This window comes from Oncorhynchus kisutch, linkage group LG16, assembly GCF_002021735.2.
Source record: "Oncorhynchus kisutch isolate 150728-3 linkage group LG16, Okis_V2, whole genome shotgun sequence".
In the NCBI taxonomy this organism is placed as follows: Eukaryota; Metazoa; Chordata; class Actinopteri; order Salmoniformes; family Salmonidae; genus Oncorhynchus; species Oncorhynchus kisutch.
Window position 1 is genome coordinate 39,158,657 of NC_034189.2, and position 12,621 is coordinate 39,171,277.

Consider the following 12,621-nt stretch of genomic DNA (forward strand, 5'->3'; position numbering starts at 1 on the left):
GCTCGTAGCGTCATACCCAAGAAGACTTGAGGCTGTAATCACTGCCAAAGGTGCTGCAACAAAGTACTGAGAAAAGGGTCTGAATACTTATGCAAATGTTATATGAAAAACGGGGTATTGTCATTACGGGGTATTGTGTGTAAATTGACAAGGGAAAAACGATTTAATCCATTTTAGAATAAGGCTGTAACGTAACAAAATGTGGAAAAATTCAAGGGGTCTGAATAATTTCTGAATTTGCTGTATCACCATGGAGGACTACAATAATTAATAAATCATTATTTTTAACACACTTTAATTATTATACTCAGGTAGGCTAAGTAGCCTTTTTACAGAAAGGCATTACATAATTTGCAATTCCACATGTGGAAACATTGCTACTGCAAGATGTTAACACAAGCTTGTCACATGTGAGGAGAATAACACTATTTCACCCCCACATCTGAACTTGCAATGTCACATGTGAAACTGCAAATGTGATTTTCACATGTTAATTTTCATATGTGAAATTGCAATTCACATGTGAGGTGAAAACATGTTATCCTCCCACATGAGAAAAGGTGGTGTTAACATGTGAACTCTAAATTTAATACAGGTGAAAATGTGATTTCACATGTGGAATCTAAGCCATTTCACTTTTGAAAATGGGCTTGTCACATGTGAAACTACACATTTCACTTGTCTTTTTTGAAAGTGTGGTGCTATCTCACTCTCTGCATGCTACGATACTGGACCAGGCCATTAAACTAACATTAAAGCAAGGAGTTGCTTCATAAAGCCAGATAAATCTGTCCTCTAGCAGAGCTAGTGTACTTTACAGACTTATTATAGAGACTAAAGTGATGCCAAGTCAGAACTACCACACCCTTTAAAAATGCTACATGGCCATTTCCTCCCGTCCAATTGCTCAGCTCAAAAATGTGTGTGTGTGTGTGAGTGTGTGTGTGTCTCCTACATGATTGGAGTGTAGTAGGGAGAGGCCAGTAATGAATTGGACTGTATAATAAGCTACAGAGTTACTGTAGGGGTACCACCACCATACGTTACTATGAAATATGTTCCCTCATATGGTTCAGTATGGAAAGCAGTTCTAGCAGCTATTGAGCTCTGTAGATCTGCACAGAATGGCATAACATTCCTCCCCGATAAGCATTGACTAAGCACAATTTTGAAGCTAAATTGATGCTGAATTGATAGTAATTTATCAGGCGTCAATTGTAAATAAGATAAAAATCTTAACTAACTTGCCCTAGTTTAAAAAATTCAAAAAAGATAACATTCCAATTCTTGGCATATCTATTGTGTAACAAAGCCAAGCAATTCTACCTCTACTTTTGGCTTTCGGCACTGTAGCTGTACTGGAATGAATTCAAAACCATTTCAGAGAGGCTTCTGGCTGTTGGTAATAGTGCAATTAATCAAGGTGCTCTTTGATTTATCAGTAGCACCTTTAAACACCCTACCTCTTTAAGCCAATTCCTATGACCATAATCAGATGCCCAGTTCTATTACAAACCCTTTCTGAATAGCTGCGTACCTGCATCTGAGGAAGAAAGAAGGTCTGCAAGGCTCTACTCGTGAAGGCTGTTCACATTGCTACCTGAGGCTGCTATCGTTTTAATCACAGTATGATAATGGGACCTTATCTTCTCCTAATCAGCCTCCGCCTCTGAGTGTGAGACCATGGATGAAATCACTTATCACAGTAGATATTCTTCTGGTGTTGTGCAAAGAGTTTAGAACAAGTCAGGACTTGTTCCCAAGTCTCAGCTGCCCCGTGTAGTTCTGGCAATTCTCTTCGCTAAGCCTTAGAGCTACGTGGCCTGATGTCACGTGACCTCTGTTTCTTCCACAGTAGGAATTGGCTTAAAGATCTAACTGTAAATGGTTTTGTTTGTTTGTCTCTTCTGCCGGAGTCTCTTCCGGCAGAGACCGGATACACACATATGGTGTTAGGCCTGGCCGACTTTAACTGTCTGTCTCACTGAGGCAGTTGGCAGAGTTAGTAGAGAGTGTGAATGACAGGATTAGCCAACACACACACACACACACACAAGCAGGCACCCACGCAAGCACACACACACACACACACACACACACACACACACACACACACACACACACACACACACACACACACACACACACACACACACACACACACACACACACACACACACACACACACACTACTCATCCCCACCCCAGCCCTACTAGTACACTGACCCATAATCTAACTAGGTGTGTAGATGTTGCTATTCCTGTCCCTGGTCACTTCTAGAAGTCTCCTGACTGAGCTACTTCATTTGCAAGTGTATACAAATAGAGGAGCACTACTGTTGCCAAGTCTGAATTACAACTGAGCTGAGCTTCAATCTGCATGTTCTCCAATCAACAAATAAACCCCCTCTAAATTGGCCCATTGTTGCTTTCTTTGCTATATGGAAATATTCATAGTTAAGGACTAGTTAACATTTCACGATGTGTTTCTTGCATTAAAAAAAATTGGCCCATGCAGGTAGTGTACTTTCAATCCCATGCAGGTAGTGTACTATCAGTCCCATGCAGGTAGTGTACTATCAGTCCCATGCAGGTAGTGTACTATCAGTCCCATGCAGGTAGTGTACTATCAGTCCCATGCAGGTAGTGTACTATCAGTCCCATGCAGGTAGTGTACTATCAGTCCCATGCAGGTAGTGTACTATCAGGCCCATGCAGGTAGTGTACTATCAGGCCCATGCAGGTAGTGTACTATCAGTCCCATGCAGGTAGTGTACTATCAATCCCATGCAGGTAGTGTACTATCAGTCCCATGCAGGTAGTGTACTATCAGTCCCATGCAGGTAGTGTACTATCAGTCCCATGCAGGTAGTGTACTATCAGGCCCATGCAGGTAGTGTACTATCAGGCCCATGCAGGTAGTATACTATCAGGCCCATGCAGGTAGTGTACTATCAGGCCCATGCAGGTAGTGTACTATCAGGCCCATGCAGGTAGTGTACTATCAGTCCCATGCAGGTAGTGTACTATCAGTCCCATGCAGGTAGTGTACTATCAGTCCCATGCAGGTAGTGTACTATCAGTCCCATGCAGGTAGTGTACTATCAGTCCCATGCAGGTAGTGTACTATCAGTCCCATGCAGGTAGTGTACTATCAGTCCCATGCAGGTAGTGTACTATCAGTCCCATGCAGGTAGTGTACTATCAGTCCCATGCAGGTAGTGTACTATCAGTCCCATGCAGGTAGTGTACTATCAGTCCCATGCAGGTAGTGTACTATCAGTCCCATGCAGGTAGTGTACTATCAGTCCCATGCAGGTAGTGTACTATCAGTCCCATGCAGGTAGTGTACTATCAGACTAAAGTACACAGGAAATAGAGCTGTAGTACACAGGAAATACACTTACAATGTTGGCCAACAGGGATGTCTGTCTGTCTTTGTGTGGGGATGAAGATGAAGCAGATTCTGGGTGGGGATTGTATCCCCTGACCCCTGTCCTACTTTCAGTGAGAGTTGCATTGGATCACACACATAGGATTGGTGGATATAGGCTCTCTCATGATTACTCTGTGATGTATTGAGAGGCACTCAGGAAGAAGGCCAATTACCAGTTCGTAGCTAATCCAGAGTGTGGGTGTCATCGGCCAATCCTCAGACAACTGCCAAGGTGGATAGTGTGTCAGTATGGCCCGGTATTTGTCTCATATAGTCACAGTGATGATGACTACCAGTCAATGAGTCAGTGGCAGTGCAAGTTGTCCTGTGTGGCTTAGTCGGCAGAGCATGGTGCTTGCAACGCCAAGGGTTAAGGGGTTTGATTCCCGCTGGGGCAACCATATGTTAAAATGTATGTGAGCGTGACAGTGAGAAAAGCCAAATGGAATATTATATCTCAAGTGTGAAGACTCCAAGTTGGCCCACAGTTATCTCATCACAAGGACATCTTGTGACATTGAGAAGATGGTGGGTGTGTCTCTCTGCCCAGGCGTTGCTGACATGTGCTAGATCTTATCACGCCTGGATAAGGTATTTTACGTTTCAGCTAATCACATCATATTTTATCTCAATTTGGTGCCCGATTGCACAGTCGATGATGTGGCACTTGACCATTGACTGATGCATGCAACCTGAGTTGGCGGAAAGTGACTGGTCGCGTTGATAGGTAAAATGCCTATCCAGGCATTTGTAAGATCTGGCATGCGACAGCGACACATGTGCAGAGGTACGCGCTCTATGGCATGCATCTCGATCTGATTGGCTGTCACAAGCCGTCTGAGATGGGTTGTAAAGAGCCTACTACCAGTCAATGGGTGTTCTGTACGTGGGTATGCCAAGCATTCAAGAGTTGAAGTCACAACTTCTTTACTAAATAAAGTGTTAAGTTACTTCCCTCTAGTGGTGAATACCATAACATTATTATTTTATGAAATCTAACTCTCATCCAGCTCCTATCATATAATGAATGGACCAATCCCAGATATCTATTTACTTCCGAGGGGAATGTTCTGGGAGTTGCTGCTGGCAAATTCCCTCACCATATTGAGTTAATTACTTTGCAGAATGGATTCGTCCATAACCTTCCTCAACCTTTTCGCATCTCAATTCCAGTGAAACGCAGTACTTATCTGTGCAAACGCTGGCGCTGGGACTTGATGATAACCTGTCGAACACATCAAATATGTTAATAGATGCAATGTAATTAGAAGAGGTTGATGAGGAGTGGTGTCCCTGAACACAGATTGGATCCGGAGGAAAATGAAGTGTCTTTGTGTGTTGAACGAAACATTACACTTCCTTCTCATAAAAGCAGTGTTCCCAGCAGGATGTGACTTTCTCTCCTCACCCATATCATAACCAGTGCGTTTAAAAATACTAACATGATGACTGAAACTGATCACTTTTTTGTGTGTCTTTTGAAACTTGAAACTTGTCCTCTATGTACAGCATGAGTGCCACCTTGTGGCAACGAGCCCAACATTACATTTCTGTAGAGCTTTTAGATGGTAAGCTAAGGGGATCAATGGAATAACTTGTTAACCTAAAGCCCCACGCTAATACATGACTTACAAGCAATATACATATATCCCAGTTGAAGTAGAAAACTACCAATTGGAGAGAGAAAAGTGGAGATAAGGGGACAGAATAAGAAAGAAGGAGAGAGAAGGAGAGAGAAGGGGAGAGAAGGAGAGAGAAGGAGAGAGACAAGAACATACTGAGATTACCAAACCTCAGTGTTGTTTTCTTATTTCTACCCCTGGTTACTCCCCCAGTCAGTGTCCAGACCACTAGAGCACCCTACACTCTGCCAGGGATGAGTCAGCTACTTGGCAAACCTTTTCAACTCAGCGAGAGGCTCTGACCTGTAGCCATGGTTACAGCAAAACACAGGGAGACCGCATTATCTCACTCTACAAAAGGTGACATCTCTCTTTTGGAGAGTTACAGCGAGACAATGTTTTTATAAACATTTAAAGAGTTATTTAACTTATAAGATGTAAAAATAAAAATATAATTTAAAAAAGCTTTTTCCATAATGGAGGTGGGGTGAGCACTTTCTTATTGTTTCAATTAAGGACTCTTGCTTTAAGCCACAAGTATAACAAATCTGTCTACCAACATCTCCAAGCCATATAATCCAGTTTTGGGGTTAGGTTAACACCAGTATCAATAGTAATATTAAAGACGTCGATGGATAGCTAGCCGATGTGGACAAGGAATGACAGCCATACTCACATCCTGGTACTACAACTCCTGCCCTGAGATGACTAGTCAATGGGAGCACGTGATTGGTTGCTTGGCTAGTCTTTACAGAGCCCTGTCTGTTGTGTCTTCACTACTATCCCAGCATCCCCCACCACCGTGGCTCATCATATGCATCTCTTCAAGATGGGAAGTCACAAGTCCACCAGAAACCATCAGACCCAATAGGAACACAACACTCTTCATCTTGATCTGTATGAATCCTCTTACTTGATACGTGATACACTGAAATAATCATGCATTCATCATTACACCGATTTGTTTGTGCTCAAAGGATCGAGAGAGAGAGATTATTCTCAGCTCGGCGTCACGTCGTCAACTCTATCACCTACCCGCCCAACAGTCCTGTCGGGTCATTGGATAGAGTGCATATGATATGATCAGATGATTGTTCGGTATTGGGTGGATTTTTCTCTGAGCTCAGCTGAAATCATCTAGAAAAACTCAACCTCCTACCAATAGCATTTTCCAGAGCGTAGTTTGTTTTATGCTTAATGAATGAGTTAGAGAGAGAAGAGGTATGAAAATGATAGATCATGGATTTGACTGGATCAGTTTATATAATCATCTGACTACAATGACTATAGACAGTCTTTCAAAGCAAGCAACGCTGCTTTCTTCACACAAGAACAACTGTTTTCAGTGGACAATGGTCAACTGTTGTCAGAAGCATGTGAAATATATTTCGGAAGAGACAAAGAAACATTTATCATGAAGTTAAAAGCACTTTCTCCCAAACGCTTCCTGAGAAGAATGCAAAACAGATGCTGGCCAGAAAGTTGAGGGAGTTCATGGGGAGGGTGAAGTCAGTAGAACAGGAATTCAATGTGTTCTGGAACTTGATCAAAACATTTTTGAACCTCTTTTAATGAAATGGTAAGGGATTATGTTGTTACTGTAGGTTAAGCTTTTTGTAGTTTATGCATACCTACACTTTAGACACCTCACATTTGGAAGTCTTAGCTCAATAGTAAATCAACTAAATCCGAGCCCTCCTATTTTTGCTCTAGTTAACTGTAACACTTATCATTCCTACAGTTCAGGCATCTATTCATAATGATGAAACACGACAGCATATTTCACTTTTTTTTTTTACATGGGTTTGACATGAATGGCTGTGCCTACTTAGTAGTCAGAGGGTGTATAGGGCACACGTCTGGCCAACTCCACAAGTGAAAAGAAATGTCTTCATTAACATGCACAACCATCCATTTCCTCTGAAACAGGCCATTGTCTCAGACAAAACGTTGGTGGGGATTGTGGCAACCAGAAGGTCCTATGTCTAAGAGATCAATACAAATGGCCATGCATGGAAAATCCTCTTCACAATCACAGGTAAAGTGGTTTAACGGTGGAGGTTAGGAAGGCGCATAGGGGGAGAGGGTGAAAGTCCTCCTTGTTTGTTTTGCCTAATTCGTTGGACAATGCTTTCAAGGCCTGTGCAATCATATGAACATTAGATAGCCTATTATAATATAGTGCAATCTAGTGATATCCCTTTCTTACACATCAGTTGTAAACCTGGAAGCTCAAATCCACAAATTCAGCTCAATGTCATAATGTCATACAAAAGAATGGTATTCAAACAATACTGTAAATTGACCATTATAACATGGTAAAAGACTGGCATAGCCATCAATGGTGAATTCTGTGTGAGAATACAGTGGAGTGAGAGGGTGAAAAAGAGCCTATTGGTCAGTGTGCTGGACTGGCAGGGTGGTTGACCAGAGGCACTAGGCCCTCCCCACACCAACTATAAAAGCCTATACTCTTTGTCCCTCCACAGCCACTACTCACTCTCATCCGCAAATAACCTTTGTTCCAGTCCGAGACTCACTGGTAAGTCAAGATGTTCTGCTGTATCTGCTGTTTGGAGGCATTCGTTCATGGACTTCGATTTGGGGATTTGTATAGTGAAATGACAGGCTTAAAAGGTTATTTTAAATTGTACGAGTATCTTCATTACTCCCCGCTAATCACTGAGCTGTCCTTTGTTGTTGTTGTTGTTGAGAGAGAGGTCTGAGAGACAGAATGTCATCATGTGATATATTTAAGTTACATGACTGCTTACAGGTGTAGGATCTTAATGTTTTATCACCCTGTTTGCAGGTTCCTCCAACGAAGGAAACGTCTTGTAGTATATTTGAGGTTTAAAAATACTTTGGAAGTTTGTCATTTCCACTTTGACATTTCAGACTTGATTTTCCCTGATGAGAAATGTTTCAACCCCTACAAAAAAAAAAGTCAATTTGGTTATTATCCCCATAATAATTCATATTTCCTGTTGCTGCAGGACTATTTCCCCTGCTGTAGCAAACTCAAATGAATTAAGAGCCTGTTGTTTATGTCACATGCTAGGCCTAGAGATGAAATGCTTTTTTGCTCTACTTTGTAGATCGCATTACAAACCACAATGACTGATCTGGAGAGTTCACTGGCCACCATCATGGAGGTGTTCCATAAGTATGCAGAGAAAGAAGGGGACAAGCACAAAGTGAAGAAATGTGAACTGAAAGACTTGATCAATGAGGAGCTACCAGCCCTTACAGGGGTGAGTATATCACTACCACATTTTCACTACAATATTTAATACGTTGTTGTTTTAAATTGAACATGAGGTTAGGATCTAGGCTATGTTGACAACGTATGTGCATTTATCAATAAATCATAATCATAAGTCATTTGACAGACTTTGTTGCACTAAGCTCATGAGGCCTTCGTACATTATTATTCTAGAATCAATGGGTGAAATGACCATAAACCAGCCGTAAATATTGCCGAATGCACCTTTAGCCAATCAAATATGACCATATCTTATCTACTGTTTTTGCCCTCAGCAAGTGAAGGACCAGGCCACTATGGACAGTTTGATGGAGAGCCTGGACACGGATGGAGACTCGGAATTGGACTTCCAAGAGTTCATGACATTTATCACCATGGTAACTGTCTGTTGCCATGATTTCTGCGAGCACCATGAGGACGAGTAGCTAGGCACCAGTTAAACAAGAGAGAGAGAGAGGAAAAGAGAAAGAGAGAAAGCGAGTAAATTATGAAGTAGGAACTTTAGTTTGATAAAAAAAACTTAAATGTCAATGAAAACGTTGTATTTTTCCTGTTGGTCCCATTTAGTTTCAATAGGTTTCTTATAACCTGTTTGCCTACAAAGGGTTAAGGCACTTTGTTTCATTGCCTGTGTCTTGTCAGAGTTGACAAAACCAAATTGGTTTAGTACTGAAACTTCATAGAATAGCTTTTGCCAACAAAGCATAGAGCACTTTCCTTGTTATACTGTAAAGCTAAGACCCAAGGTAATAGACTCATGCATTTCTGCGGCTCTAAATTGGTTAAATTGTTATCACTAACAATGCATGTATAATCAGCTACATTGGACATGGTTTGGCAAGTAAAACAAGTACTCTCCAGTTTGATTTTGAACCCAAAAAATGTTGACGAATTCCAGCCAATATCTTGAACTGAATTCTGTTTTTATGAAAGTTGTTTTCAAATTGAACTGTGCTTTGTGAGATGCTATTAAAAGTATAACATAGAGAATCAATAAAGATGATCCGATGAATACAAGGACATACTTTTCACCAGTTAAACCATGTCATTTTTCACTTCAGATTCATACCATTCATATTTCTGTCTCCTGTAGAAAAGTTGTGATGTGTGCCCCTGAGTGGCAGTGTTGCTCCATGACAAAAGCATTGGCACCTACTGGATGTAGCGACTATGTCAAATATATTGAATCAGTGACACGGAGAATGTATAAATCTCCCTGATGCATCCTCAGTAAACATCTCCATACTATCATGACTACATGCCATACGTGCATACCTCTTGATGTCTGTTACCAATTCTGTGTTTCAACTGTGCTGGGAATGAAGAGACAGTGAAATCAATAAACGGAGTGGTCCACTGAGCCAATGGCAACGCTCTCCTGGGAGACCATGTTCTCAGAAAGTATACACACAACGGCTGACACAAGATGAGATTTTTCTCTCTGTTTGCAGGGGTGCTAGGCTCCTCGTCCGTAAGTAAGAGAATTTCACTTTAAAAAAAAAAACCTGAAACAGCATTCTCCTGTAATCTAGAGCCATAATCATTACGCTTGGATCTATGTCAAAAGGTACATGTTTATTTTTATGCACGTCTAAGCATACCTCTTGAGCCGTCTGTGTCCCTCTGAATGGTGGTTCATTTTTAAAAGAAACAAACTGCGCGTCTCTGCTAAAAAGCTGAGTAAAAAGATTGAAAGGAATGTGAGTCCTTTTCAGTGCGTTTAGTTATTGCCTGCTTTTCTAAAGTCTACCAACATTGCCAGCTAAGAGAGTCAAACGAGCTAGCTGCTCTAACGTGCTAGTCTGAAATGGCTTTTTCCTATGGACATGACACCGCTGGGGACAGTATACGTATTGTGGATGTAAAATGTCAAAAAGTATTTACGCACACGGGACATAAAAGCCTCATTTAAACACCCTTCAACACAGGCTGCTGCATCTGGTGCTGAAACATAACGTAATGGTCTGGAGAGCTGCCTCAGCCCCCAGTGTGAGACCAGGAAATAAAGTGGATGGGCAGTGCTCCAAAACTCTGAGGGAACATTGTGAGTTGGCAAATAGCTTGTTTTTACTCCTCAACAGAGATAGACGTTAATGTCATTTGGGGAAAAGTTTTAATTGGACTATCAATCTCTGACGCACTTCCTTGATGGATTCCTGGTCCTTTTGACGCGACTAGGCGAGATGTATGTGTTGCGTATGAGAATAGACAGCAGAATGTTACCATGCACACGGTGCATCTGTTAAAACATGCATGCACCTGAGTGCATGATCAGAAAATGCATCCTTCTTACTGGTTGTGGCCATCTTAATTGGCAGGGCCTCATTGGATGGTGGCCTGTGGTACATCCCTGCTACCCTTTGAGCGGGTGCAGATGGAGAGATCTAGGGATGTGGTCCTGTCGTCTCCTCTGTCAAAGGCTTAATAAACTGCCTATTAGAGATTCTCTCCAAGGTGCACTGTCGCGCACCTTATTCAAAGAGCAAAATAACCTTTGAACCAGGAATGCAACTGTATGTGTGCGCCTACGTTGTTCAGATCTGCCTGTGGTGGTCACACCAAAAAAAAACGGTGCCACGGTGTCTAATGAGTCGGTCCAACTTGGAACATATTGTTCAACATAAATGGCAATAATAAGAATCATGAAGCTGCATCATCAGTCCCATCAGACCCTTTAACACATCCCAAGGAGCTGCAGGTAACAGCTGGGCTTGAATATTGTATAGTGGACGTGTTGTGGAAATGGAATGTTGAGACACCAACAGATGGTCCAAAAATAGCTCCAGCTGTTTCATTACTTGAGTGGACTGTAATAGACCTTATTCACATGGGATATTCCCTACTGGAATCAGATCATATATATCTTGGCTTTGTCTCCATACACAGCTTTACATACATATGATAGATCTCATATCCATCCACTTAGACATTAGCTGGAACGTAGAGATGGGACCTCCTTTTAATCTCTCCATAATTCTTTGCAATCTAGATTACATTATGCTACTCTTGGTAAACAAAGGGATTAGTAACTGTACAGGTTTTGTTTGCGCTGGACAGGATCATTATATGCCTTCAATTCCTGTTCTATTCAAAGATGACAAAGTATACCTTTGCAGATAATTATTTGGGTTTATTTACGATATATGAACTGCTGGTGCAGTGTGTGTGTGTGTGTGTGTGTGTGTGTGTGTGTGTGTGTGTGTGTGTGTGTGTGTGTGTGTGTGTGTGTTGAGCAATACTGTTCCTGATCCAACAATGCGCCTAGCCGGACAATAAATTGAGTTCCACTGCAATTCATTCTGGGAGTTGATCTAGGAGAGCTGTGATGGGGACTCTGTGGGGTAAATTGAATGCCATTTAAATTCCCATCAACCCATCTGTTCTGTTTATTACCCCCTGTTGAAGTTTGGACATTGGACGTGACATTTCAACGCTGAAATACTCTGGAAAAACCATCTCTGTAGAAGCTACCTATGAATATGACATACTGTGGGATCAAATGATGCAATGACAATATTCCCTGTGTTAATAGGTTATTAATGGGCTATCAGCATGTCGCAGTATCAGTCTTCTCTCTTTACCTGTGTCCCAAATAGCACCCTATTCCCTATTTAGAGCACTGATTTTGACCAGGGCCCATAGGGTAGTGCACAAAAGAAGTGCAATATGTAGGGAATAGGGTACCATTTGGGACATATCCATTGTGTCTCTGCAAAACATTGTCGTGGCATGACAGTTCATCTCATTGTCGTGGCATGACAGCAAGGTCTAAAGTGGAAATGGGGAGCATTGTCACTCTGGTGGGTCGATTGCTTGTTCCTTTTCCCATAGTCACCAACTGAGGAACCATCTGTTTCATGGAACTAGATTGGTTACCACAATGGGACTCAATGACAATTACTGACATAGACTGACGTAGACTGACTGACTGTGGAACTTTAATTAATGACAGTCAGGCACCAATGGCGACTTTCCGTACAGTATATGTAAAAATGTTAATATGTTTAATATTACGTTAATAATATTATGTTAATATTATATTGCTGTTACCATGCGAGAAATGGTAACAGCGATCCTAAGGAACCAAGGGCATTAAAAAAAATCCTTGGCATCTCCATTGGGCGATGGTATTGTCAGCCACGGGTGGTTTTTGGCTGACTGTCACAGATTGGCATTTATTGTCATGAATCTTGACCTGGAGGCAGCTCTGCAGAGTTGTCACTAGCTAGCACAGCCACAATATAGACAATTTTGACTTTGCAGCTAGCCCATCTAGTGTAAATCACTCAGGTCTGCCT

General features: G+C 41.7%; 1 protein-coding gene across 1 annotated transcript; it reads left to right on the plus strand.

Annotated features, from left to right (window-relative positions):
• The first annotated feature begins 7,485 nt into the window (after nucleotides 1-7,485).
• s100b (S100 calcium binding protein, beta (neural)) lies at nucleotides 7,486-9,683 on the plus strand. The gene is made up of 3 exons (XM_020482649.2): nucleotides 7,486-7,600; nucleotides 8,157-8,312; nucleotides 8,599-9,683. Exons 2-3 carry the CDS (start codon nucleotides 8,175-8,177, stop codon nucleotides 8,746-8,748), a joined length of 288 nt encoding a protein of 95 aa, XP_020338238.1. The 5' UTR covers nucleotides 7,486-7,600; nucleotides 8,157-8,174; the 3' UTR covers nucleotides 8,749-9,683.
• The last annotated feature ends 2,938 nt before the right edge of the window (nucleotides 9,684-12,621 follow it).

What these genes read in the sequence shown, in the direction of transcription:
- s100b (XM_020482649.2), top strand. Translation starts at nt 8,175, where the DNA reads ATGACTGATCTGGAGAGTTCACTGGCCACCATCATGGAGGTGTTCCAT. An exon ending in AGCTACCAGCCCTTACAGGG is followed by an intron (nt 8,313 to 8,598) that starts GTGAGTATATCA and finishes TTTTGCCCTCAG; the next exon opens with CAAGTGAAGGACCAGGCCAC.